The sequence below is a fragment of the Takifugu rubripes genome, chromosome 22 (genome assembly GCF_901000725.2).
Source record: "Takifugu rubripes chromosome 22, fTakRub1.2, whole genome shotgun sequence".
In the NCBI taxonomy this organism is placed as follows: domain Eukaryota; kingdom Metazoa; phylum Chordata; class Actinopteri; order Tetraodontiformes; family Tetraodontidae; genus Takifugu; species Takifugu rubripes.
The window spans coordinates 1,010,706-1,038,317 of NC_042306.1; the positions used below are offsets into that span (position 1 = coordinate 1,010,706).

At 49.0% G+C, this 27,612-nt stretch overlaps 2 protein-coding genes across 7 annotated transcripts; one reads left to right on the forward strand and one right to left on the reverse strand.

The window, feature by feature from the left end:
• Window positions 1-221: 221 nt before the first annotated feature.
• On the reverse strand, window positions 222-12,487 carry LOC101070716 (oxysterol-binding protein-related protein 1-like). 4 transcript variants are annotated; one of them, XR_003887009.1, is made up of 30 exons: window positions 12,380-12,487; window positions 12,036-12,191; window positions 11,882-11,967; window positions 11,723-11,797; window positions 11,501-11,612; window positions 11,332-11,417; window positions 11,080-11,224; window positions 10,940-11,007; window positions 10,655-10,699; window positions 10,405-10,478; window positions 10,223-10,286; window positions 10,041-10,142; window positions 9,835-9,960; window positions 9,678-9,756; window positions 9,313-9,419; window positions 6,691-6,859; window positions 5,311-5,494; window positions 4,076-4,151; window positions 3,620-3,754; window positions 3,440-3,537; window positions 3,184-3,366; window positions 3,004-3,111; window positions 2,673-2,762; window positions 2,429-2,555; window positions 2,236-2,352; window positions 2,026-2,149; window positions 1,856-1,946; window positions 1,722-1,742; window positions 849-1,545; window positions 222-304 (listed from the first exon to the last, which is right to left on the reverse strand). XR_003887009.1 is itself a non-coding variant. In XM_029831070.1 (29 exons), exons 2-29 carry the CDS (start codon window positions 12,157-12,159, stop codon window positions 1,443-1,445), a joined length of 2,919 nt encoding a protein of 972 aa, XP_029686930.1. In that variant the 5' UTR covers window positions 12,160-12,191; window positions 12,380-12,487; the 3' UTR covers window positions 743-1,442. The 4 variants fall into 4 exon arrangements, 2 of the variants coding, with proteins under 2 accessions (XP_029686930.1, XP_011617084.2); XM_029831070.1 differs by lacking the exon at window positions 222-304 and having other exon boundaries at window positions 743-1,545; XM_011618782.2 differs by lacking the exons at window positions 222-304; window positions 1,722-1,742 and having other exon boundaries at window positions 743-1,545.
• Window positions 12,488-16,398: 3,911 nt separating this feature from the next.
• On the forward strand, window positions 16,399-20,348 carry LOC101070482 (histamine H3 receptor-like). 3 transcript variants are annotated; one of them, XM_029831617.1, is made up of 4 exons: window positions 16,399-16,665; window positions 17,056-17,222; window positions 18,612-19,201; window positions 19,274-20,348. In XM_029831617.1, the coding sequence occupies exons 1-4, from the start codon at window positions 16,419-16,421 to the stop codon at window positions 19,353-19,355; spliced, it is 1,086 nt and encodes a 361-aa protein (XP_029687477.1). In that variant the 5' UTR covers window positions 16,399-16,418; the 3' UTR covers window positions 19,356-20,348. The 3 variants fall into 3 exon arrangements, with proteins under 3 accessions (XP_029687477.1, XP_029687478.1, XP_003977650.2); XM_029831618.1 differs by having other exon boundaries at window positions 19,277-20,348; XM_003977601.3 differs by having other exon boundaries at window positions 18,612-20,348.
• Window positions 20,349-27,612: the final 7,264 nt, after the last annotated feature.

The following is a 27,612-nucleotide window of genomic DNA, read 5'->3' on the forward strand; positions in this document are numbered from 1 at the left end:
ATAGAAATCATCCCACAGGATGGTGGTGGCCTAGTGTGTTAAGGGCTGGGCTGCCAAGCACAAGGTTCTTGGTTCAAGACCCAGGGCGGGCAAGAGCAAGCAGACAGGGCAACAGCAGTGTGCCCCCCCCCCCCCCCCCCCCAAGCAAGGCACCAACTGCCCAGGGCCCCAAGACAAGCCACCCCATGGGGGGTGGATCAGGTGGACCCACACACAACAGCTGCAGGGAAGACATCTTTATTACAACTTCACTTAAACAGTAGAAATTCCAAGACAACCAAAACAGGAAGATGAGCAGAAGCACCTGCACACGTGCGCTAGAGCCCAGCAGCTGTAACTACACAAAGGCTGAGCTTTTGGGATAATAAATTCAATATTGAGCAAAGCAAGTGGGAGAATGTGAGCTTGATTAAACAAAAATCATCCCCAGGATGGTGGCGGCGGTGGTGGCCCAGTGTGTTAAGGGCTGGGCTGCCAAGCACAAGGTTCTTGGTTCAAGACCCAGTGCAGGCAAGGGCAAGCAGACAGGGCAACAGCAGTGTGCACAGCACCAACTGCCCAGGGCCCCCCCCCCCCCCCCAGCATGCACCAATCCTCCCCCCCCCAGGGCACACCCAAGACCCAGCACAGGCAAGAGCAACAGCAGTGTGCCCACCCCAAGCAAGACACCAACTGCCCAGGGCTGGGCCCCCCCAAACACATGCCCATGGACCCACCCACCAAAAGAGTTGAAGGACACAGCTGCAGGAAAGACATCTTTATTACAACTTCACTTAAACAGTAGAAATTCCAAGACAACCGAAACAGGTAGATGAGCAGAAGCACCTGCATTATAGGAGCAGAAGCACCTACATTATAGACAGTGACACACATGCTCTGGAGCTCAGTAGCTGTAACTACAGCAAGACCCCAACAGCAGCTGAAGGCTGACCTAGTGTTACTGCTCTAGAAGCAAAAGTGCTGCTGACTCAGGTAGATTTGTGTGCAGTGCTACAAGCATCAATACAGTACATGACAGACCTTAGGATGCCTCATTAAGGTTTAGATTTTCAGGAGATAGAACACGTGTAGCATAAACATAGGAACACCCTGATCTTGGTCAGATGTTGCTTCATGTCTGCACAGAAGCTAATCAATCTTCTATGAGCAGCACCAACTACAGAACCAAGGTGGCCTATTAAACAGTCCAGTATAGAAATATCTCTAGTACATATAGCCTACATTTCCAAACACATGCCTAAACAACTACAAGGAATAAAGTCAAAAAGATTTCTGTGCTTTTTTTTGTTCATCTACATCATTGAAATTAAGATATTTGAGGTTATCCTGACTGGACCAGTGTTCTACAGCCTTCAGCAACAATAAGACAAAGGGAGTTGTGTGTCCGAAGGGGCCGAAACACAAACAGCAGGTGAAGCCCAACAATGCTACAAGTGGCTGTGCTAGTAGATGTCGGGCAGGTGAGTGAAGTTCCGGTCCCAGTAGCCTTTCAAGTAGAGCCAGTCCTGAGCTTTGTTGTGAGGGTTTGGTCCTTGGTGAAACCACCTGCACAGATTTAAAAATCACAGATGCGTTAAAAGCAACTTAACAGCAGATTGATTAATGAACAAAAGAACCTAATCACTGCAACAGCACACAGCTGCGATTACACAGCGTGTCCTGAAGGGGGCGCAAAACTTCACATAAAGAACAGCGAGCAGAACACAGAGGTTTGAGCAGACCTTGATCCGAGAGCAGCATTCCTAATCAAGTGTCAGAGGGCCGCGTGCAGGTGGGAGACAAGACAACAGGGCTGCGACTATTAAAACGCCGTCAACAAAGCGCGAGCGATACACGACGGGACTGGTCCACTTGCCTGGTTTTCCACTCCTCTGTTGATTTGGAGCGATGTTTCCGGGCCATTCGCTGCTTTTCCTCCAGCCTTTTCTTCTCTGCACTTGCTACATCTACACAGGCGGCCGTGCATTTAGGAACCAACTCAGAACATGTTTCAGATTCTGCTGAAAGCAGAATGATACCACGTACCTATGTCTCCATTCTCCAGCGCGCGGATGTCCGGTCGGAGGCGACTATCTGTTGGGGGGATAACGCCTTCCATACTCTTCTCCAGTGCATTTAATTGCATAGCAAAGGTGGAGAATGCATAGAACTGTTAGAGACAGGATAAAATAGAGTTTAAGGCTCGGCAGCAGGACCCCTCCCATTATTCTGGCCTCATTCACCAGCCAGTCAGACCTTGGCTGAGTTTTCCGGCCGAGGTGTGATCTTCCAGATGAGCTCACTGCCTGGGATGACCTGGACTGTTTCAGCATCAGGTGGAGGCATCTCCTCTGGCTCCTCGTCCACACTGTTCTGCACCACAGACATGCACACGCGTGTATGTCACAGCGCCAGTGATCACGCATGGTCGAACAACATTGAACGATACCCGTTTATTGGTCTTTCTGTCTTCTGAACTCTTTTTATCCGTCCTCTTATGGGCATCAAAGGTAGCAGCATCTATTGTGTACAGGCATTCCGTCCATTTCCCGTAAATAGCACAGAGCTTCTGTTTGCTGTGACAGAGTAGATAACAAAGAGTCGCATTTAGAATTAGATATGATGGAAAACTGGCACTTTTCATGTCAGGCGAATAATGAAATGTGTCTAATTAAAGGTTTAAAGAGCGCTACCTCTTATCTAGGATGTATCCCTCCACTTTATGGAGTTCCTTTCCAAAGAGGCCACAGGGTTTGAAGGTAATGTTGCATCTGTCTCCGGTCCTGCCACAGAATGACAGACTGTTTACCAATTCTCTTTAACTATTCCCCTCCAGCAAGCTTTCAGGCATTAATTATCCCGCTCCCCATCCAACCACAACTGTCCCAGTTCTGCTCCCTTGATCAATACGCTGACTCTGAAAGTAGATCTGCGCTCACGCTGCAGAGCAGAGATAAACAAGCCTGCAAGATAACCAGGCCTGAGCTCACAGACCAATGGATGGCAAAAAGGCATTTGCATTACTTGTGGTTGAGGACTTCCACGTTGCCGTACTGCTCAATCCAAAGCTGGCCCACGATGATATTGTGCACGCAGCATGTGGGGTTTGTCCAGGTGTAGGCTTCGTTGTACCTATGGAGCCCAACGTTAAGGGTCAGCCGGGGATTAAAGAGCAGGTACGGGGCAGGCTGGAGAGGCACTTACTTGGGCAGCTCCAGCGTGATCACACCCCTGGGCTCGGCTTCTATACTCTTCCCCCAGAATTTGAGTTTGGGGTAAATGGAGCCGTGGAACACAAAGTCCTCCTTGAGGCCCTCAGCCTGGAAGGCACTGACGGGGGGGTGATGGCTGACCTGCTCCGACACCCACCTGAAGCCCAAATCCTCTCTGCAATAGGGGACAAGTTTGACTCCACAGTAAAGAGCAGGTAGTGAGGCGCTGCTGTGTTCTGAGCCCTCACTTGATGAGCTCAAAGGTCTCTCCCAGTAAGGGGTTGAATGGTTTCCCAGTCCTCTCCCACTGCGACGCCACAGCGGACACAGCAAATGCTGCAACACACTGGAGAGTTGTTGTTGGATGAGCACATACCAGGCGATCATGAACAGGAAACACCTGTCCTTCAGATGCACAGGTGCGTCACCTTCATCCTCTCGATGGAGTCTGTGGTTGTGTTGGCCCGGTGGATGAGGTGCGTGTGCTCCATGTACTCCGACAGCCTCTGCAGGAAACTCAGCGGTTCGTTAAATATCACAGGCATGGCGATCTTGGACAACTCCTGCAGAAGATGGAGGGCAGAAAAAAGGAGAGTGGGATTTAAGCAGCAGCAATTTAATCGTCAGAGGAGCCGGATGCAACTTTCCGTGTATTTATGTGAATGGGACTGCTGGGAATCCAAAGTCTTGATTAATTTTCCCACGTATGTGTGGATCACCAGTCATGTTTGAACTCATTAAGAGTTCTCATTATACATGTGATTAATTGAGCTCTTTCCAGTCCGTAGCCGAGCTGAGGTTGTTTCCTCTGAAGCTCTTAAACAGGAAGTGTGTATTGTGTCGTGCTCCATGTGTAATATCGTGTATAGATGCAGGTTTCCGACCATGCCGATGCACTTCTTCAGGATGCTCCAGATGCTGACATCATTCCTGGAGAACATGGGAGCAGGAAGGCACGTCCTGGGGTGTACAGGGATGAGGGCAAGAACATTACAAGATTACATCATCGCAAAAGAGAAAACCTCAAAAAACCTGTAAACCGTCAACAGGGAAACCATTTTCCCCTCAGAAAACCAGTTTACAGCGGCTGTAATCCTCAAGGTTAAAGACTAACGAGGTTCTTCCCACAGCAGAGATAACAGAGAGGCTGCAGAAGCAGCAGCAGACACAGAACCACGTAACCCGGCGCTGGTCAATCGTTGAGCTTTAACAGGATCAAATGCATTCATTCCAGTCTGATTCTAACAGCGTTAAAATCCACCACCTTCTAAAAGAAGCCTGGCTCAGGCTGCCAGCAGACAGATGGTGTCCTTGTTTAAAGCCCAGCGCAGATGCAGCCGCAGAAATAAGGCAGTTGGTTCAGCTAAATAAACAGAGGAGACGCCGAGTTTGCTCAGTCACCAGGGGGGGCCACACTAGTTCGGCTTCCATTTTAGTCCCTGGACAGCGAGAGGAACATTAGAGATGTCACCTCGGACCATTTCTCTCCTTTCTACGCACGTCAGGCTCATTGAGAGGAGCGTCCTTATTTCATGAATGATCACGTGAGGTCAAAGCTTGAACAAGCCGATGCTGCTCGTTCCAAAAACCCAAACCCACCCGGGAGTAAACGCCTGTCGCGTGTGCGGGGGACGATGGTGGAAGTGCCGTTCACCGTCCACAGGCAACAGGACGCGGGTCCTTTACAGGAACGCCTCCTCATTCATTTTTAAGCAGCGCAGACGCAGACACGCGCCTGACCTGTCCTCCTAATAACTCAAAGCCAGCCTCTGTAAATGATTCATGCCTCACTACAAGATGGATAAAACACATCTGCATCGTCACATTCCACCGGCTGACAAACAACACGTGCTGCGTTTCCTGTAACCTCCTGAGTTTTCCCCTTGGTCGGAAAAACAAAGGTATTCTCCGCGGTATTCTGGAGCGCTCCCACAACAAGCGACTGGAAAGGTGGCATCCCATTACACCCCCTCTGCTGGTTACCGGCCTATCAGTTTGCACATGAAGGTCTCATCAGAGCTGCCAAAATCTCGCCGATTCCGTGATGACTCGGCAAAACACGTCCCTTCGTCGGCGAGACCCCAAACAAGCATGACATCATATCTGGAGCGTGTCCCACCTGTGCTTCTCGTCTCCGGTGCGCTGGGTTGGTTGGTTGCCATGGTTACCCTCCCCTGACATTCTGCTGGGCGCCCTGAGTGCGCTGGGATGGCAGAGAAGCGGGGAGTCTCTCCCCTCGTCCTCTTCAAAGGACTGACTGGCGATGGACAGGAAGTCGCTCACGGAGAGCTCCGACTCGGAGTCTGTGGGGCAGCGAGAGAAGGCAGACGGCGGGTCAGGTGGAGAACGCCGGGCCGCGGTTCAAACCCCGCTCAGCCACTCTGGGAGTCAGCGTCGCTCCTGAACGCCCCCCCCTCGCCCACACGAGGATCGTGCTCCAATGAGAGGCCGCGCCGAGGCTTCATTTCCTTTAACATTGTTTGCTGCTCCGCCCCCGACTACAGGTACCAGCACATCCACAGAGGCACCAGAAGCAGCACAGCGATGTGTTCGAGCACTCGGTGCCGTGGAGCCCATGCAGCCTCACACTTCGGTCAGAATCGCCCGTTTGTAAACGGGAACTATTTCTCAGGGTTTAGACATGAAGAGCTCGTTTAAAAAGGGTCCTGCAAACGTTTCCTCCACCATCTTCACACAGACGTTTGACCCAAGGCTGGTTTGTTCTCGTCACTCAGGAGACAAAGCCTTTCCTTCCCTCTGGAGCTCTGTAATCCCAGGACACCCACACTTTGATCTACCTTCAGCTGTGTGGGAATTCCCAAAGGACCAGCTAGATTTCCTTTGTATTTCCCAAGAGAAGAGGAAAAACGCTGCGACCTTCTCATTTTCAAACCAATGTCACCTTCCTCCTAACGTGGTTACAGATAAATAGTTGTAAATCTGTGAAATGAGCGTCAGTGTCCAACAAAATCGATCAATTCTAACCGTCAGGAATTGAAAACGAGGGATGAGTGAAGGCAAACCTCACGCTGAAGCGGGAATCGGAGTTTTACGAGCTCATGTAGCCACTAATTATGCGTTATTGACACTAACAATAAAGGAAGAATTTTCAAGTAGATAAAGCAGGAAATGGATGAAACAATCCTTTCTTCCTTCTCCCTTCATCACGTATTCCATTCTTTTTAAGAATCTATGCGAATTTGATGCCAACATGAATGTTAATTTGGGACAACAGAAGACTGGAGTCGTGAAATCCTGACGCAACTGCAGGAAACGTGTTTCACGAGGTTTCAGGCAGTAACGTCACGACTCAAAGTTGATGTAAAAGTGAGGGGAAGAGCTGAATGAGTTGGTTGGATTGTTTGCAAAGGCATATTTATTCTAAATGATCTTTTCCTAAGATGAATATCGCCAATAAAGGCCAACTGGGCATCAATAAGGTCCTGAGCTGGTGCTACCCCTCAGACGGAGCGAGGTGCTTGGTGTCCAGGGGGCTGACCTGACAGAGCATCATAGAAATCCTCTTCAGTGAGCGTTCTGGGGGCGGACGACCTCCTGCTGCTACGGATGGACTCCTTCAGCTCCTGCTGCTCTGAAGCCAAGATCTGCAGGGCCTCCGTCAGAGCTTTGTTCTTCTCCACCTCCTGCTCCAACTTCAGACTCCACACCTGCGACAGGACAACAGTGTGGCGATGATGACTGCGCGCGTAGAAACCAGTGCTGCCGGCCCGACTCTGATTGATACGGAGGATCTGCTCTGCCACACGCTGTGTCTGAGGTGTAGATGACAGTTCTTTGTTATGAACCTGAACGCGGATCTGGTTCCCTCCAGCCCGGAACCAAACACCACAGTCTCTGTAGCCCAGGATTGAGTGTCCCTCCAGAGACATTTGAGCCGTTCCTCCAGATCAGCGTTCCTAATGTCGGACGGCTGCTGCTGGAGGTTCATAATGGTGCAAATACCCTCGGAGCAGTGGAAAGTGCTCCGGCTACACGTGGAAGGAGAACACAGGCCGACACATGACGCGTGTCAGACAGACGTATAGAGGAAGCTACGAGTTGAGCTATAAGTTTAACAGCTCGGGAAAGAGAAACGCCGTCACTGTCCGCAGAAAGTGCCGTTTGGGAGCCCGTGGCAGGCACTTGGCTCCAGAGCCCATCCAGGGACAGAAGCCTTTTGTTGTGTAACCCAGCCAGCTCCCTCGCTCTCGCTACATCCTCTCGCCTGAGCGCAAACTGTGCTATTTTAAGCCCAGCCGGAGCTTGTGTGCAGCCACTGCTGCTGGGGTCTGTGAGGAAAGCTTCTCTTTGGTCAACACCCCAAAGGGTAGAGCTTTAATTATGTAAGATTGGTTTCCTCTCCTAAGGAAGCAATCTATAGCTAATAAGCAAAAAAAGGAGAAGCATCCGAGCTGGAGCACGAGCTGATAAAGGCAATAGATCCAATGTGAGGATCTGTGAGGAGAGAGCATTTATTTGGGTTTATCGAGCGCCAGTGTGACCTCCTCCCTTCGCTCATGTATTAAATGGCTGTTAGTGGGCGAGAACCTCGTGGTGAAAACAGACGCCGCTTTTCTCCGGCCATCGTGGCAACGCGGAGCGACACTTCCCTTATCTGTGCTTCCGTGCCTCCGTTAGTTTTCCTGACAGGTGTGGCTGCCAAAGGTTTATGAACGAATCCGTTTTCATCACAACCCACGAGAGGCTCTGTCCAGAAGCATCCACCTGCAGCTCAATCTTCCCGAGGACACGTGAGGCTGCTGCAGACAGCAAGAGTCTCCCCTTTAACTCCCACAGCGCCTGAACGACTGATGCTCCACTTCTGCTGAAGGGAAACGCTGTAAAAATCTTATTTACGGAGCATTTGAACGACTGCAAAGTGTGTAATCGCCAGCAAAGAGGAGCATCAGCGGTGGGAGAGTATGAATGTGGGATTAGAGTTAATACTGTCTAATACAGCCAAACTCTGCAGAGTGTAAAATTATAATCCAGTTAGTAAATGTGGGCACAGTAAAGGCTGGAATTGTCAGGTGGACTGTGACACGTCCTGCGTGCTATCTTAGCATGCTGGCTAGTTTTACACACAAATTTACGACTTTCAGTGGAACTTGAGGGATGAGCTTCTCCATAATGATGCTGGAATATTCCCTGACACAGGAGAGCAGCTGCCGCCCCCCCCCCCCAACATACACACACCATATGGTCTGTGCCCACAGCGCTATGTAAACATGTAAAAAGCCATACTGCTTTCTCTCCTCATGCAGAATTATAGGCAGCTGATTCGCAGGCCAGCTGATTAGATTCTATAGTAATATTAAAGCTTAATTTCCACATTAGTCAGAGTTAAGGTCAGAAAGAGACGCAGAGCTACAAATGATGTAACCAGCAAACACTACCAAGTTCAAATAAAAACTTTAAAGCACTTAAATCTATAGAAACGACTTCAGCCTGTGAGCAAACCGCGTTCACCTGTACAAAAGCTTCAGATTGAACAATTCAGACACAAGCTTGAGTAGAAAACATGAGAATAAAAAGCACAATACGCTCGAGGAAACTTCAGCACATCTCCGGCACACAGGGAGGCAGCCACGTCCACCGACGGCCTCTAAAGCTAAAACACAACACAAACGCAGGAACAAATCTTTGCTCTGTACCTGAGTGGAGACGCGTTGTGAGTGGCGACACCGTCTCTGCTCCCTGCCGTGGCTGCCAGCGTGTTTTTACTAGCTAGGTCTGTGAATATGCCCGCGCTGCACTTATCTCACTCAGTGCACAGCCTTTCCTGAGAGAGGGTGGATTCTAGTCTCGCTGCGCGCGTGTGTGTGTGTGTGTGTGTGTGTGTGTGTGGAGCTGATCTCCAAGATGAATGCAGACCTAAGCATAAAAGCGGATCTTGCGTGTCCTTCCCACAGATATCTGAGTGATTATCACATGGTCCCCCTGCACATTCAAGGACACCACACATGCACTGGGACACCTACATGAACTTAGAACCTCACTGGTGTAACAGAACAGGAGATTTTCTGCCAGGGGGAGGGCAGACAACAGACAACAACTGTGTCAAATGACCAGGAGCTTCTAGAAGTATGACAAGTGCAGTTGTAGGAAGACCTTCACCCACCTCCTCTTGTTTGGACAGCTGTTCCAGGCACTGTTGGAGGACAGCACAGGTTTCACTGGACAGGTTACAGGTTTCCTTGGCTTTTAGTAACAGGGGGGCAGAAACGGCTGTGGAGAGGCCAAAACAGAGCGATCAGAACTCAGCGCCATCTGCTGATCGTTGAACGAAACTGCACATTACTCTGTGACTTCCAAACAAAATAATCAGAGAAGAGCAGGAAGGAAGAGGTTCTCCAGCTCAGGGGCTTGAACCACTTTTAGGTTGGACCACGCTAAAGCTAACAATCAAAATAATCTCTAATAACCAAAACCCTGATGTTATTTTTGACTCATCCTGCTCCTCTCAGGTAGAAACAGGAGTCCTACCACAGATCTCCTCGTTCTTCACCATTGATACAAAAACCGACACTTCGCTCTCCAGTTTCTGCTGCAAAAGGTTGGCTTCCTGTGCACAGAAGACGATTACAAAGACTGCACTCTACCTCAACAAGAATCTCCTCTGGAGGTCTGCAGCTTGTTTTACCTGGAGTACATGTGTCAGAGTCCTCCCTGTCTTCAGGACGTCCCCGTTTGCAGCCTCAGTAAACTTCTCCTCTGTGTAGTGATGAGTGCTAAAGGAGGAGTGTGCCTCAAAAGCATCCAACCATTTCTAAAGGGGAGAGATCGAGGGGAGGTTGAATACGTCAGTAGGAAGAAAGAAGCATCAGCCAGAGGTGACGCTCCTCTCACCTTTCTTGTTGCCAATGAATTTGTCCTTGAGGCCACCTTAAAATAAAGCACAGAGTCATCAAAGCACCGGAGCATGAAGAAGCAATGATCCCATGGTTTGATCTGAAAGCACAAAGCAAAACTGTAGTACAGAGGTGAATAATGGCTATATTGAAAGGCTGTAGAACAGCGCGGCTGCCTACCATGCAGGAGGCCTGTGTTAGAGACTTGCAGCCCTGCTTCCTAACTCCAGCCTGGGCGTCAGCCCTGGAAACACAAGAGAACAGGCGGAGAACCTGGCACGATCCGCTCAGATCATTGGAGGCTCGTGAAGAGGCCAATCTTTTGCCTAAAGAGTTTAGCTAACATGTGTAGGTTAGCTCACTGTCTGTGGTACCAGGACACGCTTCCGTCTTCAATCACCACCCAGTGGCGACGCCACCCAAGAAAACGCGAACTCTGTCGCAGAAAATAAAGAAACACAACTGAAATGAAGATGTGATAAAGATTTGGTGTGTGGAAGGACTGAAACCAGAGATATCAGACATCCAATCCAAAGCGGAGTGGAACAAAAAGGTTCTGTTGATATGGTGACAAATCAAGTGTGGACAGAACGCACTTCAGCATCTGGGTACCTTCCAGAGAGGACCTTCAATCTTCTGCACCCCTCTCTTCAGATCCTTCGCAGAGGAAGAGGGAATACAACATTTTATCCACTGGCTAATACAATAAACCTAAAAAACCTTCAAAAAAAACTTTTTTTTTTTTTTGAACCAAAGATGCGACTTACCTTCAAACTAAAGACATACACCTGTAAATAATGCTTGGGGCTTATCCAATCATTTTTAGTAATTCCCGTGATGACTTAAATAATAAGACAACCTGATAAATAGAAACGATGATGTATTATACGTTCTTACTTTGGCCTGATACGCCACTAGGATCAGCCTCAGCTCCTCACTACGGACCAGGTCTGTGGCTGTCTGACCTGCAGCACAAGGATCCAGTCTACTCCAGTCATAATACAGCCCTCCGAGTGTTTAAGGGTCAGGCGATTTACCGTTGTTGTTTCTAATACAAGGATCTGCTCCAGACTGGAGCAGCTTTATGATGCATTGCTTCTGCCCCCTGTAGGCTGCACAGTGTAGTGGAGTATTCCCCACAGAGTCCCTGCACTCCAGATTTGGAGCTTCTTTCTCATTGAGCTGCAGATAACAAGACAACAAGCAACACAAAACAGCGCAGGTGAGGCAGAAAGTGTGTTTTTCTGTGTGGTTTTTGGTGGGAAAGGGTGGCACAGACGTCCTCAGACCATGTTAGAGAGAGCGGAGATGTCCCCTTCCCTGGCCGCTTCCAGAAGCTTCCCCTCCTTTCTCCTCATCTCTCTCCTCTCCGCAGCTGCAGCAAAAAAGAGACGCTTGGAGGGAACAAAGGCAAATAACTGACAGTGCTCGAAGGGGAGAAAACTCATCATTTGGTACCCTCAAGCATTGTAATGATTTCATCATCTTCAGTCCCATCTTTGGAGATTTGGGCCGCTCCATTGATTATACTGGACGAGGCGTCGTACCGCAGCAGCGACAGGACGATCTCCTTCAGGAGCCAAAGCAAAGGATTAAAAGAAGCCTGTGACAAAGACTGCACCTTTAATTATGACCGGTGAAGAAAATGTGTGTGAGGTGATGGTGAATAGAGGCGATTACCTTCCTGCCAGCACGGGCTGCCTTGTGCAGAGGTGTGTCCCCCACGTTGTCCTGCACATTAACACCAGCACCAGCCTGCAGGAAAGGCCAGACAACCATCGAGTCTTTCCAACGAGGTCACGGGGCCGGCTGCGTTGGGCCCCAGCGTCCTCGTCTTACCTTCAGCAACTCCTCCACAACATCCTTGTGTCCACAGTGGCAGGCCAGGTGCAGGGGCGTCCACCCCAGAGCGTCCGTGGACCGAGCTGAAGACAAACAGGGCGTCCTCGGAGGGCCAACGGGGATGAGAGAATAACAGAGGGCTTTGACTTACATTTGCAGTTGACATTCAGAGAAATGCTCTGCTGGGCTCTCAGCTGGAGGAGACCCTGGATTTGGGGGAGGTTTCCCACTTTAGCATTGAAGGTGAGCTGGTCCTCAGGTGTGTCTTCCTCCATCACCACCCTGGCTCAATAACCAACGCTCCAAACTAAGAGGAGGACATGGAGAGACGAGACTGTCAGAGTTTACACGAGTTTACACCGAATTCCAGACGGAAATAATGGTCATTTCAGCTTAGAACCAACAATAACGCTTCTTTGTGCAAACGCTAAGTCAGAAACTGTTGTTTGGTCGATTAGGCTTTAATCAATATTGAGGCAGCAACTTTAGACTTACAAGTGGCGACTTTTATCTCTTAAAAGTTCGAGTTCTTTAGATTTGTTCTGCTTTAAAATTGGTCAAAACAGAACGCACGCCGCAGACTTCTCACAGCCGAAACTCAATCGTATTAGTCCGCGGACACGTGACGAGGTGAACAGGTGCACCCGTCAGTCAGATCCGAGTGCGACTGAAAATAGTCCGTTTTTAAATTGAATAAACAACTTTATATAAAAGGTGAATATTGTAGTAATGTAAACTGCTTTATAGCATCAGGCTGGGTCACCTATTTGTTGAATTTGGCTTCTTATAAAAAAGCACACAATAGAAAACACAATCGAGACAACAAGAAGCTATTTTATTTATTTGGTTGCTGCGTCACTGCTGCTGAGTTTTCTCAGGAATCAGAAGCTCGACACACAACACATCATCCATTAATGACATTTATTTGAAGGTTTTAGGCAATCTGATGACATTTTTGTCTTTATTTATTTTTAAGAATCGACACTAATAAAAGACTTCTGTCTAGGTACTTTTACTATTGAGGTAAAACATGTTCTAGATAGATTCCATATGTTAGCATTAGCAAGGTGAAAATAACATTTTTTTCTTAGCATCATCTTTATCTTCATGTTCATTATCAGTGGAAAATGAAAATAGACAACGTTTGGCTGGATGGAAACATGGGCACTAATCAAAGCATATTCATCAGCTGAGGTCTGGCGGGTGAAAGAAGCTCCCTGGGTTAGTTCTTGCTAATTAGCATGGCAATTACTGTAAGCTGTCACAGTTCTTAAGCAATAGGGTGGACCGCGTGTGCTCCAGAGCATAATCCCTCACAAATTACAAGATAATGGAGGCAAAGAGAGGCCACTGCTTTAAAAAGAAACCCAGATAGAATCCCCAACAGGCACGTTTTAGGGACAGGCGAGGAGCGAGACAGCGTGACTGAGAGAAAGGTAGAGAGGAAAAAAGACGTGTGCTTTATTCCCTCCTGGTAAAGCAGCCTGAATCAGAGCAGCTCATTTAACTGCATGTGTGACAGACACGCAAACCCATAATACAAGATGTTCTTCTAACATGAGCTTTAGCTGCTGTGCTTCATACGATAAACTGTTTACACGCGGGTAGACCATGCAACGATCTGCCTTTGACTTCCATATGTGGGCCCAAACCCTCCATCTGACCTGTAAGACCACCAACAGGTTTTGTGGAAATAAATCAGGCATGTGGGTTTTTTTGTTTTGTTTTAAAGATGGAAATCAGCCGCATTTAATCAGAAAATGTTGAAATGAGTAACTTCCCCTTCAAATTTCTAACTTTGAGACACGTGCACGGCTTTGCAGAGGTGCTTTCCAACGGCGTCGTTGCTCGCTGGGTTGATCAGGCGGATTGGTGCACGGCTCACAACACATTTATATTCATGGGGGTGAAATTATTCTAAAATAATTGCTTTAACGGCGTCGTGTTAGGGCAGGTTATAACTCCTGTTATTGATCCTCCCGCCCATACAGAGAGGAAGCATCCTCGTTTTAAAGCGCTCTCAATGCTTATTTGCATAACAAGGGAAATTTATTGAAGAGCAACAATGAATGCAACAAGCCTGCAAATGAAAGGAGCCACCAGGGTCACCAGGTACAACAGGTGAAGGTGATTTATTGATTTTCTTTTGGCCGTTTAACATGTTGGCTGCGCAAACCTGGTTGCTGGGCTGGGCGTCACATGAGGGTGGTCCTCCCTCATTTACCACCAAGCAGCTCGGAGCTTTTGAAAGAGAGATGAAAAATTTAACGAGTGGAAACGCTGGTCACGCCCTGAGCATTTCAATGAGCTGGTGGCATTCTGGAGCGTCAGCTGAATGCCAGCAGCCTCCGCCAGGCTGGATTTGTTCTTTAGCAGATCGCTCGTGTCCTTCACCTTTGACCTTTGAGGAGCCAGGCTTTAGAACACAAATGTGTTGCTGGTTCACAACCCCTCCTTTAATCACAGCAAGAGAAACGTGCAGCATCGGGTGACTTAAAGCAAAAAAAAAAAGAGAAGTGGAAGCGGTGAGTGATGGGAGCAGATGTTAGAACCATAGGTGGAGATGAAGGAGCGCCTGGAGGCCCCGCCCTTGATGGATGTCCGCGTGGCCGGAGCCCTCTCGCCGCCCACCTCCTCCGCATCTGTGTGTTGAAACACACATCCATCTGTTGTTCTGGGCCTCTCTAACTGCTGCGAAACCTTCAGGTTTAGGATAAAACAGCCCCACAGCCTCGGGTGAAACACTAATATATGAATCCAGCACCACGTCGCTGGCTAAAAGGGGGACAAACTCCAGTAGGCTGCAGTTGTCATTTCCTCCTTTCAGCTGTGGTTAATGGATCAGCTCAGTGTTACAGTAGGAGCGCACGGACACCCTGCATCAACACACAAACACTCGAGCGGCGGAGCGGCGCAGCAGGGCGCCGCATAATTGTCAACTCCAGAGCCTCTCTGAACCCTGCGTGACACCGCCTCCATTCCGAGAGCCCTCCAAACTCAGATGAGCCGCTGCGCTCGTCCTTTCACATGCAGCATGGATTTGATTTCGTTTAGATGTTTCTTTTGTGTTTTAAAGTGTTGGTTTATTCAGATAAAGAGACGGCGCTCTTTCTGGGGCGCCGGGACTCACGGCCTTTACGTATAAACGAGATCAGATAATTAGAAGCGTGCCGCAGGATGCTGGGTCGTGTGTGGGTTGGGGTTGGGGTGGTTTCCATGACATCACGTGCACATTTGCATCACATTTATAACATTTCTTATACAGATTTTCCACCAAAGCCGCCGGGGCCATCGGAAACAATGGGAACCTTCAGCTGACGGCTTCAAGCCGCTGTGAATATTGATGTGGACACTTGGAGCAGCAGCACTGAGGAATCTGAAGGAAGCTGCATCTGAAGTCTCCTCCGCGGCTGCGGCTCTGACCTGACCGGGCCTGACAGACACCAGCGGTTCCATTTGCCAGAAAATAACAGTAATTCGGGCTCGGCTCCTTCAGTCACTTCTGCTCCTCTGTAGTGTTTGTCATTTCTCCTGGACCACAGCTGGGGGACTGGAAAGCCACTATAAGAATGCAAATAAGGACCACTGATTCCCTGTCCTTCACCGTGCACCAAGAGGGAGGAAACATAGACAGTAACTAGCCAAACAGGTACACGGATCAAATTCCCGTGCACTGCCCGCACCACTTTCAGGCGCCATAGGAACAAAAACCCAACCTGCTCAATCGTGTTAGTGTCCATCAGGAATGTGTACTGAAGGCAGGAGAGCTGGAGGGAAGACTGCAGCAGCAGAAGGTGAATTAAGTGATTCTAATCCAAAGACCCGAATCACCAGAGAGGCAGCCTAACTGTCTGCAGCCTGCGTGGGACCGTCTTCCTGACCTCTGCAGGCAACCTCACTGCAGGATTACGATCATTCTATTACAGGGCGAGCAGCCCAAAATTGATCCAATCTGAATTTGGGCATATTTGTCATGCCGGGATTTCAAAACAACAATCAGTGGTGCGTTCAAAGTCTCCTGTTCGTCGACGTGGGGATGTTGCTGGAATTGGCAATCACGCTATTTGTGAGTCCTAATCAAGTGATTAACATAGTGCGGGTGACTTATTGATTCTGATTGCCTGCGGGGGGTCATTAGTTTCCCTTAATGGAAACCGAATTCATTTTGGCTGATGCGCAGAAACAAACTTTCTCATCTGCCGAATGAAGAAGCCACGAAATCAACTTGACACAATCCGACAGCGGAACCATTATCTCGTTGGAGAAATTATTTAATTAGCAAGGTGGGTTTTTTTTTCTATATTGCCCCCACCCCCCGCCTCTTTTAAATTTTCTTTTTTTTTTTTTACCTGCGCGTAATTCGGTGTGCGTCTTGTGGCGAGCTTTGCGCGCTCTCTCTCCTGGATTTTGGGAGGCATTTGTGCACAGCGGGAGCAGGAGAGTTTCGGGGCTGTCGGAGGGAGGCGGGCACTGATCATCTGGCACCTGTTGCTTCCTTCAGACTCTGCGCCCCTCTGGTGAGGATTAGAGGACCATGTCGGAGGGAGAAAGCGGCTCCTACTCCAGCCTTCGCTATTTGACCAACGTCACGGCCAGAATCCAGAGCAGCTCCGCGTTTTCCGGACCCGTGTTTGTGCTTTTGATGGCGATGATGGTGACTTTGGTGGTTGTGATAGTGTTGGGCAACGCGCTGGTCATTTTGGCCTTTAAAGTGGACAAGAGTTTGAGGAGACAGTGTAATTACTACTTCCTGAATTTGGCGATATCGGATTTTCTCGTCGGTAAGTGGGTCCAGGTCAATTATCAGCTGTTACACTCGCACATCTCATGCAAATGTGTTTGATCAGATCTTTGTTCAGTTTCTACGCACTACTACTGACTGAATAATGTTTTCATTTTGCATCCGTTTTTCACCAGGAATTGTGAAATTGTGTCCAAAAAACCCCCAAATTTTACATCAGTTTCTTAGGACAGTATCATATCATCCTCTCATATTTTCCATTAAATATTAAGCAAATCTTGAATAATGTAGTTTGGAGAGTGATGTGTTCAGGCCTGGGTTTCTATTATTTAAATGAGGATATTTTGTAGTAAAAACATTTACAATTTGCCTAAAATGAAACTGTTGCTCTACAGATTTTGACTTTCGTTCCTTTCCTCTGCTTATTTAGGTGCCTTCTGCATCCCGGTCTACATCCCCTACACCCTGACAGGCAGGTGGACGCTGGGCCGAGGGCTGTGTAAGCTCTGGCTGGTCATGGACTACCTGCTCTGCTCCGCGTCCGTCTTCAACATCGTCCTTATCAGCTACGACCGCTTCCTGTCCGTCACCAGAGCGGTGAGCAGAACGTCTGTGTCACGCCCGAGCGACGTTAGCGCGGCAGGGATGGTTCTGAATGTCGGCTGACATCGGGAAATCAGCCTGGAGTTTACGAGGGTGCAGGATTTCTTTTAAATATCACTCAGCTGAGGCGTCATTTGAATAGGTGAAAGGTCACCGTGCAAATGCTGACAGAAATAAACGTGATTGTGGCCCGTCTCTTAAATTGGAACTGGGGCATCTCTGGGGTCATAGGTCAGGGCGGTGGTACCTCAGAGTCCCTCATGTGCCCAGCTGCACAGGTTAATGATTCAGGACCTCCTCAGGCCCGGTGCCACCGGTAATTATAGCGAGAGAAACGGAGCTGCACAGGAGGATTTGGGGAAACTGGGGAAAAAAAATCCACTTTCCAACTTTCTGAATTGAATCTGCGTCTGTGCAGGATTGTGCCAGCTTTTGCTCTGATCGGCTTATCACACTCTGATCGGCTTATCACACCGTTTGATGGGTCTAACTGTTCGTTAGCCCACCGACTGTAACCTGGATGCTCACGTGCAGACCCTGGTGCTGAGAGGAGGAGGCTTGGTGTGAGACAAAGAGCCAGGCCTCTTTCCTTTCACAAGCAAACACTTAACATCAGAGCAAGGAATACAAATAACACCAGCGAGCGAGAGAGGAAGACAGACAGGGAGGGAGAAGCATCTGTAATTAAGCAGCTTTGATCATATGGGCCCTCCTCTCTGCCGTAGTCCTTCCATCCAGATCAATCAGAGCAGAAACAACATTTTCCTAAAAGCATTTCTCTCTGAACACCGACATAAAAAAGGACAAAGTTTGTGCTTGGCAAAGGAAAAGATGGTGCTTAGATTGCCAAACAGGTCGGATCTGTTGATTCTGAATGCGTCTGAGCATCATCTCGGCATGAAGAGGGGCCAACAAGCACTGGACACAAATTAATTTATACAAGTGGAGCCATTTTCATATCCCTTTGAAAATGAGCTGCAGTTGATAAGTTTTGTCATTCAGAACAGGTGCACACCCACCTGGAGAGTGCACGAGAACAAGGATGCAGGCTCTATCATGGATGCTAATTGAGCGCCATCCTGAGAGCTGGAGCATTTATGCTGCATATTTTTTTGGAACTATAAATCCAATTTGATGGGTAAAATGTGTCAGTTTGATTAAAAAAAAAAAGGCTTTAATTCTTCATGTTCAGATATACTGAAATGGAAGGCCGTGATTCAGAGACTGCAGGGAACGACGCGCTGCCGCAGGTTGCTAGCGTGAAACCTCCGTCAGGGCATGAGTGTGGTTTCCTTTGCAGTAAAATACTGAATAATGACGATTGCAGTGAACAATCGCTCTGCAGCTCTGCTCAAAAGATGTTTTCTGCTGTGTTTGCTGCAGGTAAGTTACCGTGCCAGACAGAGCCTGAGTCATCAGGCCGTCATCAAGATGATCGCTGTCTGGGTGCTGGCCTTTGTCTTGTACGGCCCGGCGATCATATTCTGGGAGCTGCTGGTGGGGAGAAGCCGCGTACCCAAAGATGAGTGCTTTGCCGAGTTCTATTACTCCTGGTCCTTTCTGCTGAGTGCTTCCACGCTGGAGTTTTTCTCTCCCTTCATTTCCGTGGCCTTCTTCAACCTTAGCATTTACCTCAGCATCCGCAGGAGGAGGCGCCGCAGCGGGGACACCCACCTCCACCTCCAGCTGAGCGAGCCTGCTGCGGACCAGGGGGAAGGCGTCCCCCTCTCCAACACCTCTGGCTTGAAGCTGACCAGGATCGTCTCCATCCCCTCCCAGAGCTCCTCCCCCAGCATAGGAAAGCTGGATCCCTCGCCCAGTAGGAGCATCCATCCCAGCCGCCTGTCCAGAGACAAGAAGATCGCCAAGTCCCTGGCCATCATCGTGTGTGTGTTTGCCATCTGCTGGGCTCCGTACACCCTACTGATGATCATCCGCGCCGCCTGCAGGGGGCGCTGCATCCAGCACCACTGGTACGAGGTCACTTTCTGGCTGCTGTGGCTCAACTCAGCCATTAACCCCTTCCTGTACCCGCTCTGCCACAGCAGCTTCCGCAGGGCCTTTAAGAAGATCCTGTGCCCGGGGAGGAACTCCACTCCCACCTCTGCCCTGCGTGCCAGTCAGTGACACGTCACGACCCGGTGGGAGTGTGAGCAACGTGCCAACATCAGACTCACCACTTCTCCACATGATGCTAAACCACCACACAACAGAATTCACAGTAATCACATGAGCTCGTCATTGTTTAGATGTCTTACCTTCACGCTGTACAGATAATATGCAAATTAGTCATTGAGGTCACATCACGAAGGTCACTCCGTGTAGGCTTCTGCAGTCGATCTTCACCGCCTGGCCAGAAAAGGGTCACACACTCCTAATATGTGGGCGGAGCCTCTTCAGCTGTGATCAGGACACACTCCCTCCAACGTTGCTTCCATGAGCTTCTGGAATGTCACTTTTATTTCCCTCCCAGATCTTGTAGTGATGATGGGAGAGTCGGACCTCTGAGCAAAGGTTCTCCAGCACGTCCCAAAGGTTCTCAGGGGGGTTGAGGTCTGGACTCTGGGGGCCCGTCCATGTGTGAAATGATGTCTCATCCCTGAACCTCTCTCACTATCTGAGCCCCAGGAATCCTGGAATTCTCATCTTGGAATATGCCCACATCATCAGGGAAGAGAATGTTGCTGAACCTGGACCTGAGGACCTGCAGCAGCCCCAGATCAGAGCTCTGCCCCCCAGGCTGGTCCAGTAGACACCATGATGGGAGCATGGGTTCATCTGCCTCTCTTCCTACCCTGATGCCCCATCACTCTGGAACAGGGCCAATCTGGACCCATCAGACCCCGTGACCTTCTTCCATTGCTCCAGAGTCTTTATGCTCCCCAGCAGACTGAAGCCTCTTGATCAGCCTCCCTCATTACTGCTTTTCTGAAGGCTCCACAGCTCTTCAGCCCCTTCACATTGTGCACGTGGGAATATTCCAACTCTCACAGTCCTGAGTTCTACTGGTGCTCTTCTACCCTCTGAGTCCACCAAACCTTTGAGTGACCACTGGTCACCATTATTCAGGATGGTTTTCTGACCACATTTCTCCCTCTAAGATGATGGTTCCCCACTATCCTCCCCGTTCTGAATGGTTGGACAGTTCTTAAGCCTATTTTAGGAGTTTCTTAGATGTTTCCTCTGGTGGAGGCAGGACAATGCTGTGACTCTTCTCAAACACACCAACATCTTCTCCTCCACCACAGAATGAGCCCTTAACATGATTGTTGAAGAGCTGAGAAGCTGCCGCATCAGCTGGGCTTAGATAAGGTGTTGCCAGCTGAACGCTAACGACCCATCAGTGGTGCTCCAGCAGGTGCCTCTGACCCGTTTGAGTCATTGACTCCAGGTGGTGACGTTCTTTTGGCCAGGCTGTGTAAATTTACAACTCACTTTCATATTTTAGTGCAATGATGTAACGAATAGACTTCAAAACATGTTGATATTTGATCATTAAAAGTTAAGAAGCAATATAAAAATTATGTTGAGGTCAAGCACAACTGGAATCCATATATTGCATATTTTACTGGTGTGAGTTGGAATAGTTCTCTCGATCTCTGGTGTCAGTCAAACTGTTGCTTAAACGGCTGTTTTAATCTGTAATATCATGTAATGTGTCATCATGAAAGAACCCCCCCCCCCCCCCCCCCAAATCAACATCTTGACACGTGGATGTCACTTTTCCTGTAAAACCACTCATCAGGCTTTACTTTTATCCTCGACTGTTACTTTTCAATATTGATATCAACATGTTGTTAAATGATGTTTACACGCATCTCATACTTTTGGACCGCGCTGGTGTATGTACAGCTGTCCGCCACTAGATGTCACCATTAACCTTTAGACTTTTCCGCAGTGGCGCTGCAGCTTCGGACTTGATATTGGTATTGGAATTTAATGGCATTTAAACGCACTTAGTTTGCACGCTGATCATTGCTGTACACTGTAAAAGAGGAATGTCATGTGTGAAACTGAATAATGCTCCTTTCAGTCATCTGTAACCACATTCTCGTTTTATTTATTTTACCTCTATATTGCCCATAAGTACAGATTTTCCACCGTTTAAGCATTAGTAGTATTCCATTTGTAATTTCAAGTGAGTGAATTTTAAGATATGTTCATAAATCAGTGTAAGTTGCACAACATCAGTGTGTATGTACACATGCATATTCTATAGAGCTGTATGGTTGCTGGGGGCAACATTGTGTCCGTCTACCTGATGGGAAATTGGGTCTGTGCCAGGTAATGGATGGCTTTTGGTTGATGTGCAGATGAAATGCTGAGAGTGCAATACAGTTTTTGTACTGTCTGCAGTCCTGCTAGATTTGGTTTGATAGATTAATTGAGCTTTTTTCTTCTCCTTTTTAAAAATCTCTCTCTCTATATATGCATGGTATATATACATATATACAGTAAACACACCGCCATGTCATATATCGAGCTGCACTTGCAGGTGCGGGGTCCCACAGGGGACTGATATTGCTCAAATTGTTGCTGTTGCCCGTGTGCACATCTGGGCCCCCGGTCAGGTGCTGTGAATAAGGGCACAGCTGCTGGCCTGTGGCCCCCCTCCCTCGCTCCCTACAGTGTGGGGAAGGTGGTGCTGTTGGTGGGGGAGGGGATGTCAGACCAGAGGGATGCAGGCACATTTCCCTGGTGGTGACAGAACTGCTTTTATCAGCAGAAAGGCAGGCCTGAGTTTACTCCCCGCGTGTCTAAAAGCCACAGAAACAGCCGGGCGACTTCAAGGAGGTGCTGTGTCCAGTTATACTGGGAGTTATACTGGGAGTTATACTGGGAGGACCACAGCTATTGATGTACCCAACAGTCTGGGCTGAGGAGCTTGCCAGCCTCATTTAGTCTCTAAAGGGACGCCGTTCCTAATTATTTGCACGCCGTTTATCACTTTAATAATTTTCACATATATAAAAATGTGTGTTTATTATCGTTGTGACCCCAACTGGGATGCACACGTGCCCCTTCGTGGAGCCCTGTTAGCAGGAACGGCTGTGATAAGACCTTCAGCTTCAGCTTCAGCACCACCGGCGTGCACACATGCCAATGCCCCCCCCCCCACCCATGGAGATGAGCACGTGCTGCAGCAATATCAGGAGATAGATGGGAGATGACCCGTTAGCCCAGACCTCTCAAGTCTGCAGGTGCGGGTCAAACCTGTGACCCCCCCGAAGCGGAAGCGTCACCCATCGCGCGTCCTGACCCACATAGGCTGCTCCCTCCCTCAGCTAAGTAAATGTAAACTGAATATTTCATGAGGAAAATACTCCGAAAGAAAAACAAACTCTTTCTGTTTGATTCCTTGCCTTTTCCTATCTTCCGCTTCCCCCCTCCTGCCTCTTTCCTGCAGTGTACTTCCTGACTAGAGATTAAATAATTCCATTGGAATCCTCTTAGGATGGGTTCCCAGCACTTGGCAATTAAACAATTACATTTAATCAGCATGGGGCGACGCTTCAAGTCACCCTCATTTCAGACGTTGATTAAAAGCAATTCTGCAGTGGTTATTGCCGCCGAACGGCGGTTCGCTTAGGTTTGCCGCGCCTATGGGGTCAGGGTGGATAGCAATATGGCAGGTTCAGAGCTGGAAACGTCTGTAGTGGGTGAAATAGTAATGACAGAACCCGTGGCCGACCTCATGGTGTCCCCGAAGTCAGAGCTAGTTAGATTACTTGGAGACATTTTGGCTCCTCAGCAAAGAAGACAGTGAACAACAGAGATGAGAGCGGCGTTCCGCGATGCTCCAGAGAGCCGCCATCACGCCCGATTGTGGGCATTTATACGTAATATTAGCGGCTCGCGTCTGTTTAATGTCGTTTCTGATCGCTTCGCCGTCCAAGCGGGTTTTTCCTCCAACAAAACGCACATCAGAGCCCAAAGTTCCATCATCACGTCTTCTGCGACGGCACACGAGCCGAGGGACGGCGAGCAGGACTCAGGTGGCCCCTGTTTGAAAACAGGGCCCCTTCATCGCGGGCCCCTGCACGCCGGCGTCCGGCGCCCAGGGCGCGCTCTCAGCTCCGGCTCCAACAGAGGGATGATGCACCTGCGGGGAGGTTCAGACCAGCAGAAACTGGAACCAAACACTGTTTTTATTCATGTGATGACAGAAGAAGAGAGTTCACCCAGGCAGGAACGTTGTCTTCCTCCTGCCATGGCAGCGCGGCAACAATAGTCTCTTCTGATGACATTCCCCCAGTAACTTCTTGCCTCTACAAATCTCAGGGGGGGCAGCACTACAAAAAGTGATAATTACATGAAATATACATAGAGAATAAAGGGAGCATGTTTACATAACCAGGCCCATAAATATCTGACGGGGAAGACATTGTTCTCCGGCTCCTTTTAAGCTGATCTCCCAGGGATGCCATTTTAATGACATGATGGTTTAAAGAGACGCTGCTCCGTCTCGTTCCATATTTAATTAACTTTTGCTTTTCTGACGCAGAGGAAAAAAAAAAACAGGAGAAAAGGAGCGATGGAGACAAACACAAGCAGACGATAGCGAGCAGACAACAACAAATAGCTGCGAGAACAGAGAGGGAGGCAGGAGGAACATGAGCAGAGACCTTGTCATGCTTTTGTGAGCTGTTTACAATATGGGGGGGCTCTGCAAATTAAAAAAAAGGAGAGACGAGAGATTTAAGAAAAAGGAAGAGAGGGAGAGAGAGGAAACACTGGAAAAACGAAGGCCTTTCCCAAGAGGATCCATTACAGAGCTTTTTTTTTGTTTTTTACCTTCTTCACCAAAGAGGAGAAAATAAATGTGAAACTACCAGTTTGTGTTTAACTGACATCCCACAACATCATAAATAAGAATAAAATGATGGTAAAATGAAGTTTCCTCAGCTCCTTCCCAGCATCGTGGGGTTTGATCCGCCGCACGTCCCCGTCCCTGTCCCCATCCCTGTCCCCATCCCTGTCCCCCCTTCCCTATCCCTGTCCCCATCCCTGTCCCCATCCCTGTCCCCCCTTCCCTATCCCTGTCCCCATCCCCATCCATGTCCCTGTCCCCATCCCTGTCCCCGTCCCCTCTTCCCCAACGTGTGGAGAGGACGCAGGAGGCGCCCATTTGTCACCTGTTACCCTCTCGCTGGGAGGCAAAAGCTCCAATCATTTAACCCCAAAAATGTATGTAGTGGCACTTAGCTGGGCTCATGTGAGACGTCGTTCCGCCCCCCCCCACAACCCTCCACCCCCCCTCACAGCAGCATCTTTCCCATTCTTCTTTCCCAGTCAGCTGTACACAGTCAAGGCTGCATTATTGATACCGTCCTCTCCTCTCTCCTCTTGTTAGTCTCTCTGTGTCCTCCGACCGTTGCAGCAGCCGCGGTGGCTCCAGAGCCTGGAGACGTTGACCCCCACCTGGTCTATATTTTAGTGCCTGGTGTTTAATACATTTTTGAAAATCCTCCCCATCTCATCCATAAAATAAAAAAAAGAAACACATCATCTGGTGCCCGGTCTATTTCTAGTGTCTGAGAGAGGGAGAGATGACCGGAGGGGGGTACTCACCTTCAGCTCTCCCGGTTCAGGAGACGGGGGCCATCATTAGGGGGAGACTGCTTGTTTGTCTATAGGAGCCGCCGCCGCTCGCTCGCTAAGATGAGTCTGAGGAGCTGGGAGACACCCTGATCCATGGGATAAACTCTTCAGAAAATGTAGGAGGGAGTGAAAAAAGGTCCTTTTTTACAAATCGCTAGCGGGATGTTTACGTTGGAATGTGGCGCTGCAGCGTTCGGAGGCTGTGAGGGCCGCGGCCTTTGATACAGGGCGTGTGCACAGCAACGCCGCGCCGCACCGCGGCCACGGCCTCCATTTTGCTGACACGGTTCTGAAGTGCAAAGATGGCTCTGGATGCGGAGTGCCGGTATGAGAGATTGGGTTACCCCAGACGGTCCCGGCGGATCTCCCAGCCAAATGGATCTGGATCCCACGCCTGGGCGCACATATTGAATGCCATAAGAGGTCTCCGAGGTCTCCGTCGGTGGGGGGAATGCATAGGCCGAACAATGTGGAGGTTACACCAGACCAGATTTTGCACACGGCAGAGCTGCCAAACATGGTGTGTGTGTGTGTGTGTGTGTGTGTGGGGGGGGGGGGGTTGTTCCTGCTGGCTATAGTGGGACATCCTCTTAACTTTCTGGATGGTGGCGAGCGGCACAAGTTCAGGAGGAGCCTGTAATTCTTTAATAAAGCCTTAACACTTGTCCTCTGGAGGGCCGACGGTATTAGCCTGTCCAATGAAAAAATAAAATCAACAAAATGCCAGTTCGCACTCACATTCTGGACAAGAACAATGGCATTCCAGCCGCTCCAGAACATCTGGCCAGACTGCCCAGTCCCACCAAGGACTAGCTTGGCGCTTGGCGGCGGCGAGGTGATGCTGAAGCGCCGACGCCGCTGAGGACCAGCCAGACTAAGTTATCTCTGAACAAGCCATCCATTCCGCTACTTTCTGATGGAAGAATACTTGGGGGCTGTGTAATTATATTGCTTTAAACGAGCCCACGAGAACGCTCCTGCCAAAGCGCCCACAAAGCCTCACACTTGGGCGAGTGTCAGAAACGTAGCGTGTGTGTGTGTGTGCGTGTGAGACGGCGTGAGAGTGTTTCGGTGCTCGGGCTGGCGTTAAAAGGGAGGCCACGGTGCTTCTGATACGCCTCACAAGTGAATTTAATTAAATCATAAATATGGAGCTGGAGGCCGCCACCCAATTTAATGTAATGGATGATGTGGGCCAGTCCATCTCTGGCAAAGCAAAGTTCTGGATCCGTTCAAATGCCCTTGAAGCTTATTAAAAGTGCCTGGCATGGGGAGATGCTAGCAAAGTTGTTTAATGGATGCCCAGCTTGCATTCAGAGTGACAGTTAATGTCGGGGCGTACCATCTCTGGCTCTGATGAGGGGTTGTGGAAGTCACTGATGAAAGGCCCGGTCCATCGCTCACCTGAGCCGGAATGCTAAACGCTGCCGACAGAAGAAACCAAGACTTTGGGAAGTTTGCTTCCATGTCACCGATGAGGGATCGTGTTCCGAGACAGACAGATGCTGTCGCGTGGGTTTTGTCCCGTTTTTCAAAGGCAGGAGAATCTTTCTTTCAGTCTCCTGGAGAGCTGGAGGCTCCCTAAATAGACCTCGCACGAGGGTGTGCGGAATGGGACCGCACAGGGTGATGGGTAATGGAGTCATTAATAACACCGACCTCCCATAAGATGCTCAGATGTTTGTTAGCGAGGGCCACCAGGGAGCGAGAAAAATAGGAAGCAATTTCATACGAGGGGGTCGGGGAGAAAAAAAAGGTGTGCGGGCTTTGGGGGATGAGGGTGTTTGTGCCGTCTTAGGTCTTTTCTGATTGGTTAATTGTGTTAAGACAGACACAAGGATGCATTTATATTGTACGGTTTCAGCATGTTCAGCTAAGAGCTGCTTTACTTTTATGATTTATTTAGATAATAATCCTTTTCATATAGAACACCAAACAACAAGGAAACAGGTAAAAAATGAAAATGAAATAAAAAGGCAACAAAATGAGGAGAACAGCGAGAAAGCTTCAAGAGCTCCAGACGAGGAGCAGGTTCAGGTGGGAAGGTAGAGTTGGGCCTCACCTGCCCTGGGCTGCAGTGGACTTCAGCCCAGGCCCCAAAACAGCGAGGAAAATGATGTGAAATGTGGAATTTCTGAAGCTCAGTGTACAGCAGGCAGAGATTAGCACAGTTAACTGTTAACCTTGAGTCAGCAACACAGCGAGATACAGAAGAAAGGCGCCCCCGCAGCAAACGGGTAAATATGGCGTTCTTTTGGCGAGCGAATTTATTTGTTGGAAAGAGCTGCAGAGTTGAAGAAACCGACTTTTCAGCCTGAGAGCAAAGAGGCGTCAAGGTCAGTGCACAGAAAATCTGAGGAAAATGTTTAATTGAACGGCGAGAAAGAACTTTTTATTGCCAGGATGTTTTCTGAGAGGTGAACCAGTGTGTGATTCCAACATTCCTGGAAGCTCCTGGATCAAAAAGGGAAAAGACGTTTACAGAAAAGCTATAAAAGAAGAAGAGAAGAGGAAAGAAAGAGACAGAAGCAGAAGCAGAGAGGCCCAATCACACAGACGTAGCGTTAACAAACACATGTACGAGACGTCGTTTACAAGCTCGGCACATGCAGTCAAGCTACGCTGCGATTGGGAGGGTTTAATTTTAACAAGTGCAATCATGCCGAACAATCAACCTGATCAATCCGCAGCATCAAATTACTCGGATGTTCCATCGGCGGCGCCGGCGCCAGGAAGCAGATCTGCAAGAGTGAATTTTTTCAGGTTTGGAAATGAAATTTAT

Coding starts and splice junctions, on each gene's coding strand:
- LOC101070482 (XM_003977601.3), top strand. CDS start 16,419: ATGTCGGAGGGAGAAAGCGGCTCCTACTCCAGCCTTCGCTATTTGACC. Junction 16,666..17,055: donor GATATCGGATTTTCTCGTCG/GTAAGTGGGTCC, acceptor CTGCTTATTTAG/GTGCCTTCTGCATCCCGGTC. Junction 17,223..18,611: donor TCCTGTCCGTCACCAGAGCG/GTGAGCAGAACG, acceptor TGTTTGCTGCAG/GTAAGTTACCGTGCCAGACA.
- LOC101070716 (XM_029831070.1), bottom strand. CDS start 12,159: ATGGAGGAAGACACACCTGAGGACCAGCTCACCTTCAATGCTAAAGTG. Junction 11,225..11,331: donor TCTCCGCTCTCTCTAACATG/GTCTGAGGACGT, acceptor TGTTATCTGCAG/CTCAATGAGAAAGAAGCTCC. Junction 3,112..3,183: donor ATCACGCTGGAGCTGCCCAA/GTAAGTGCCTCT, acceptor TGGGCTCCATAG/GTACAACGAAGCCTACACCT.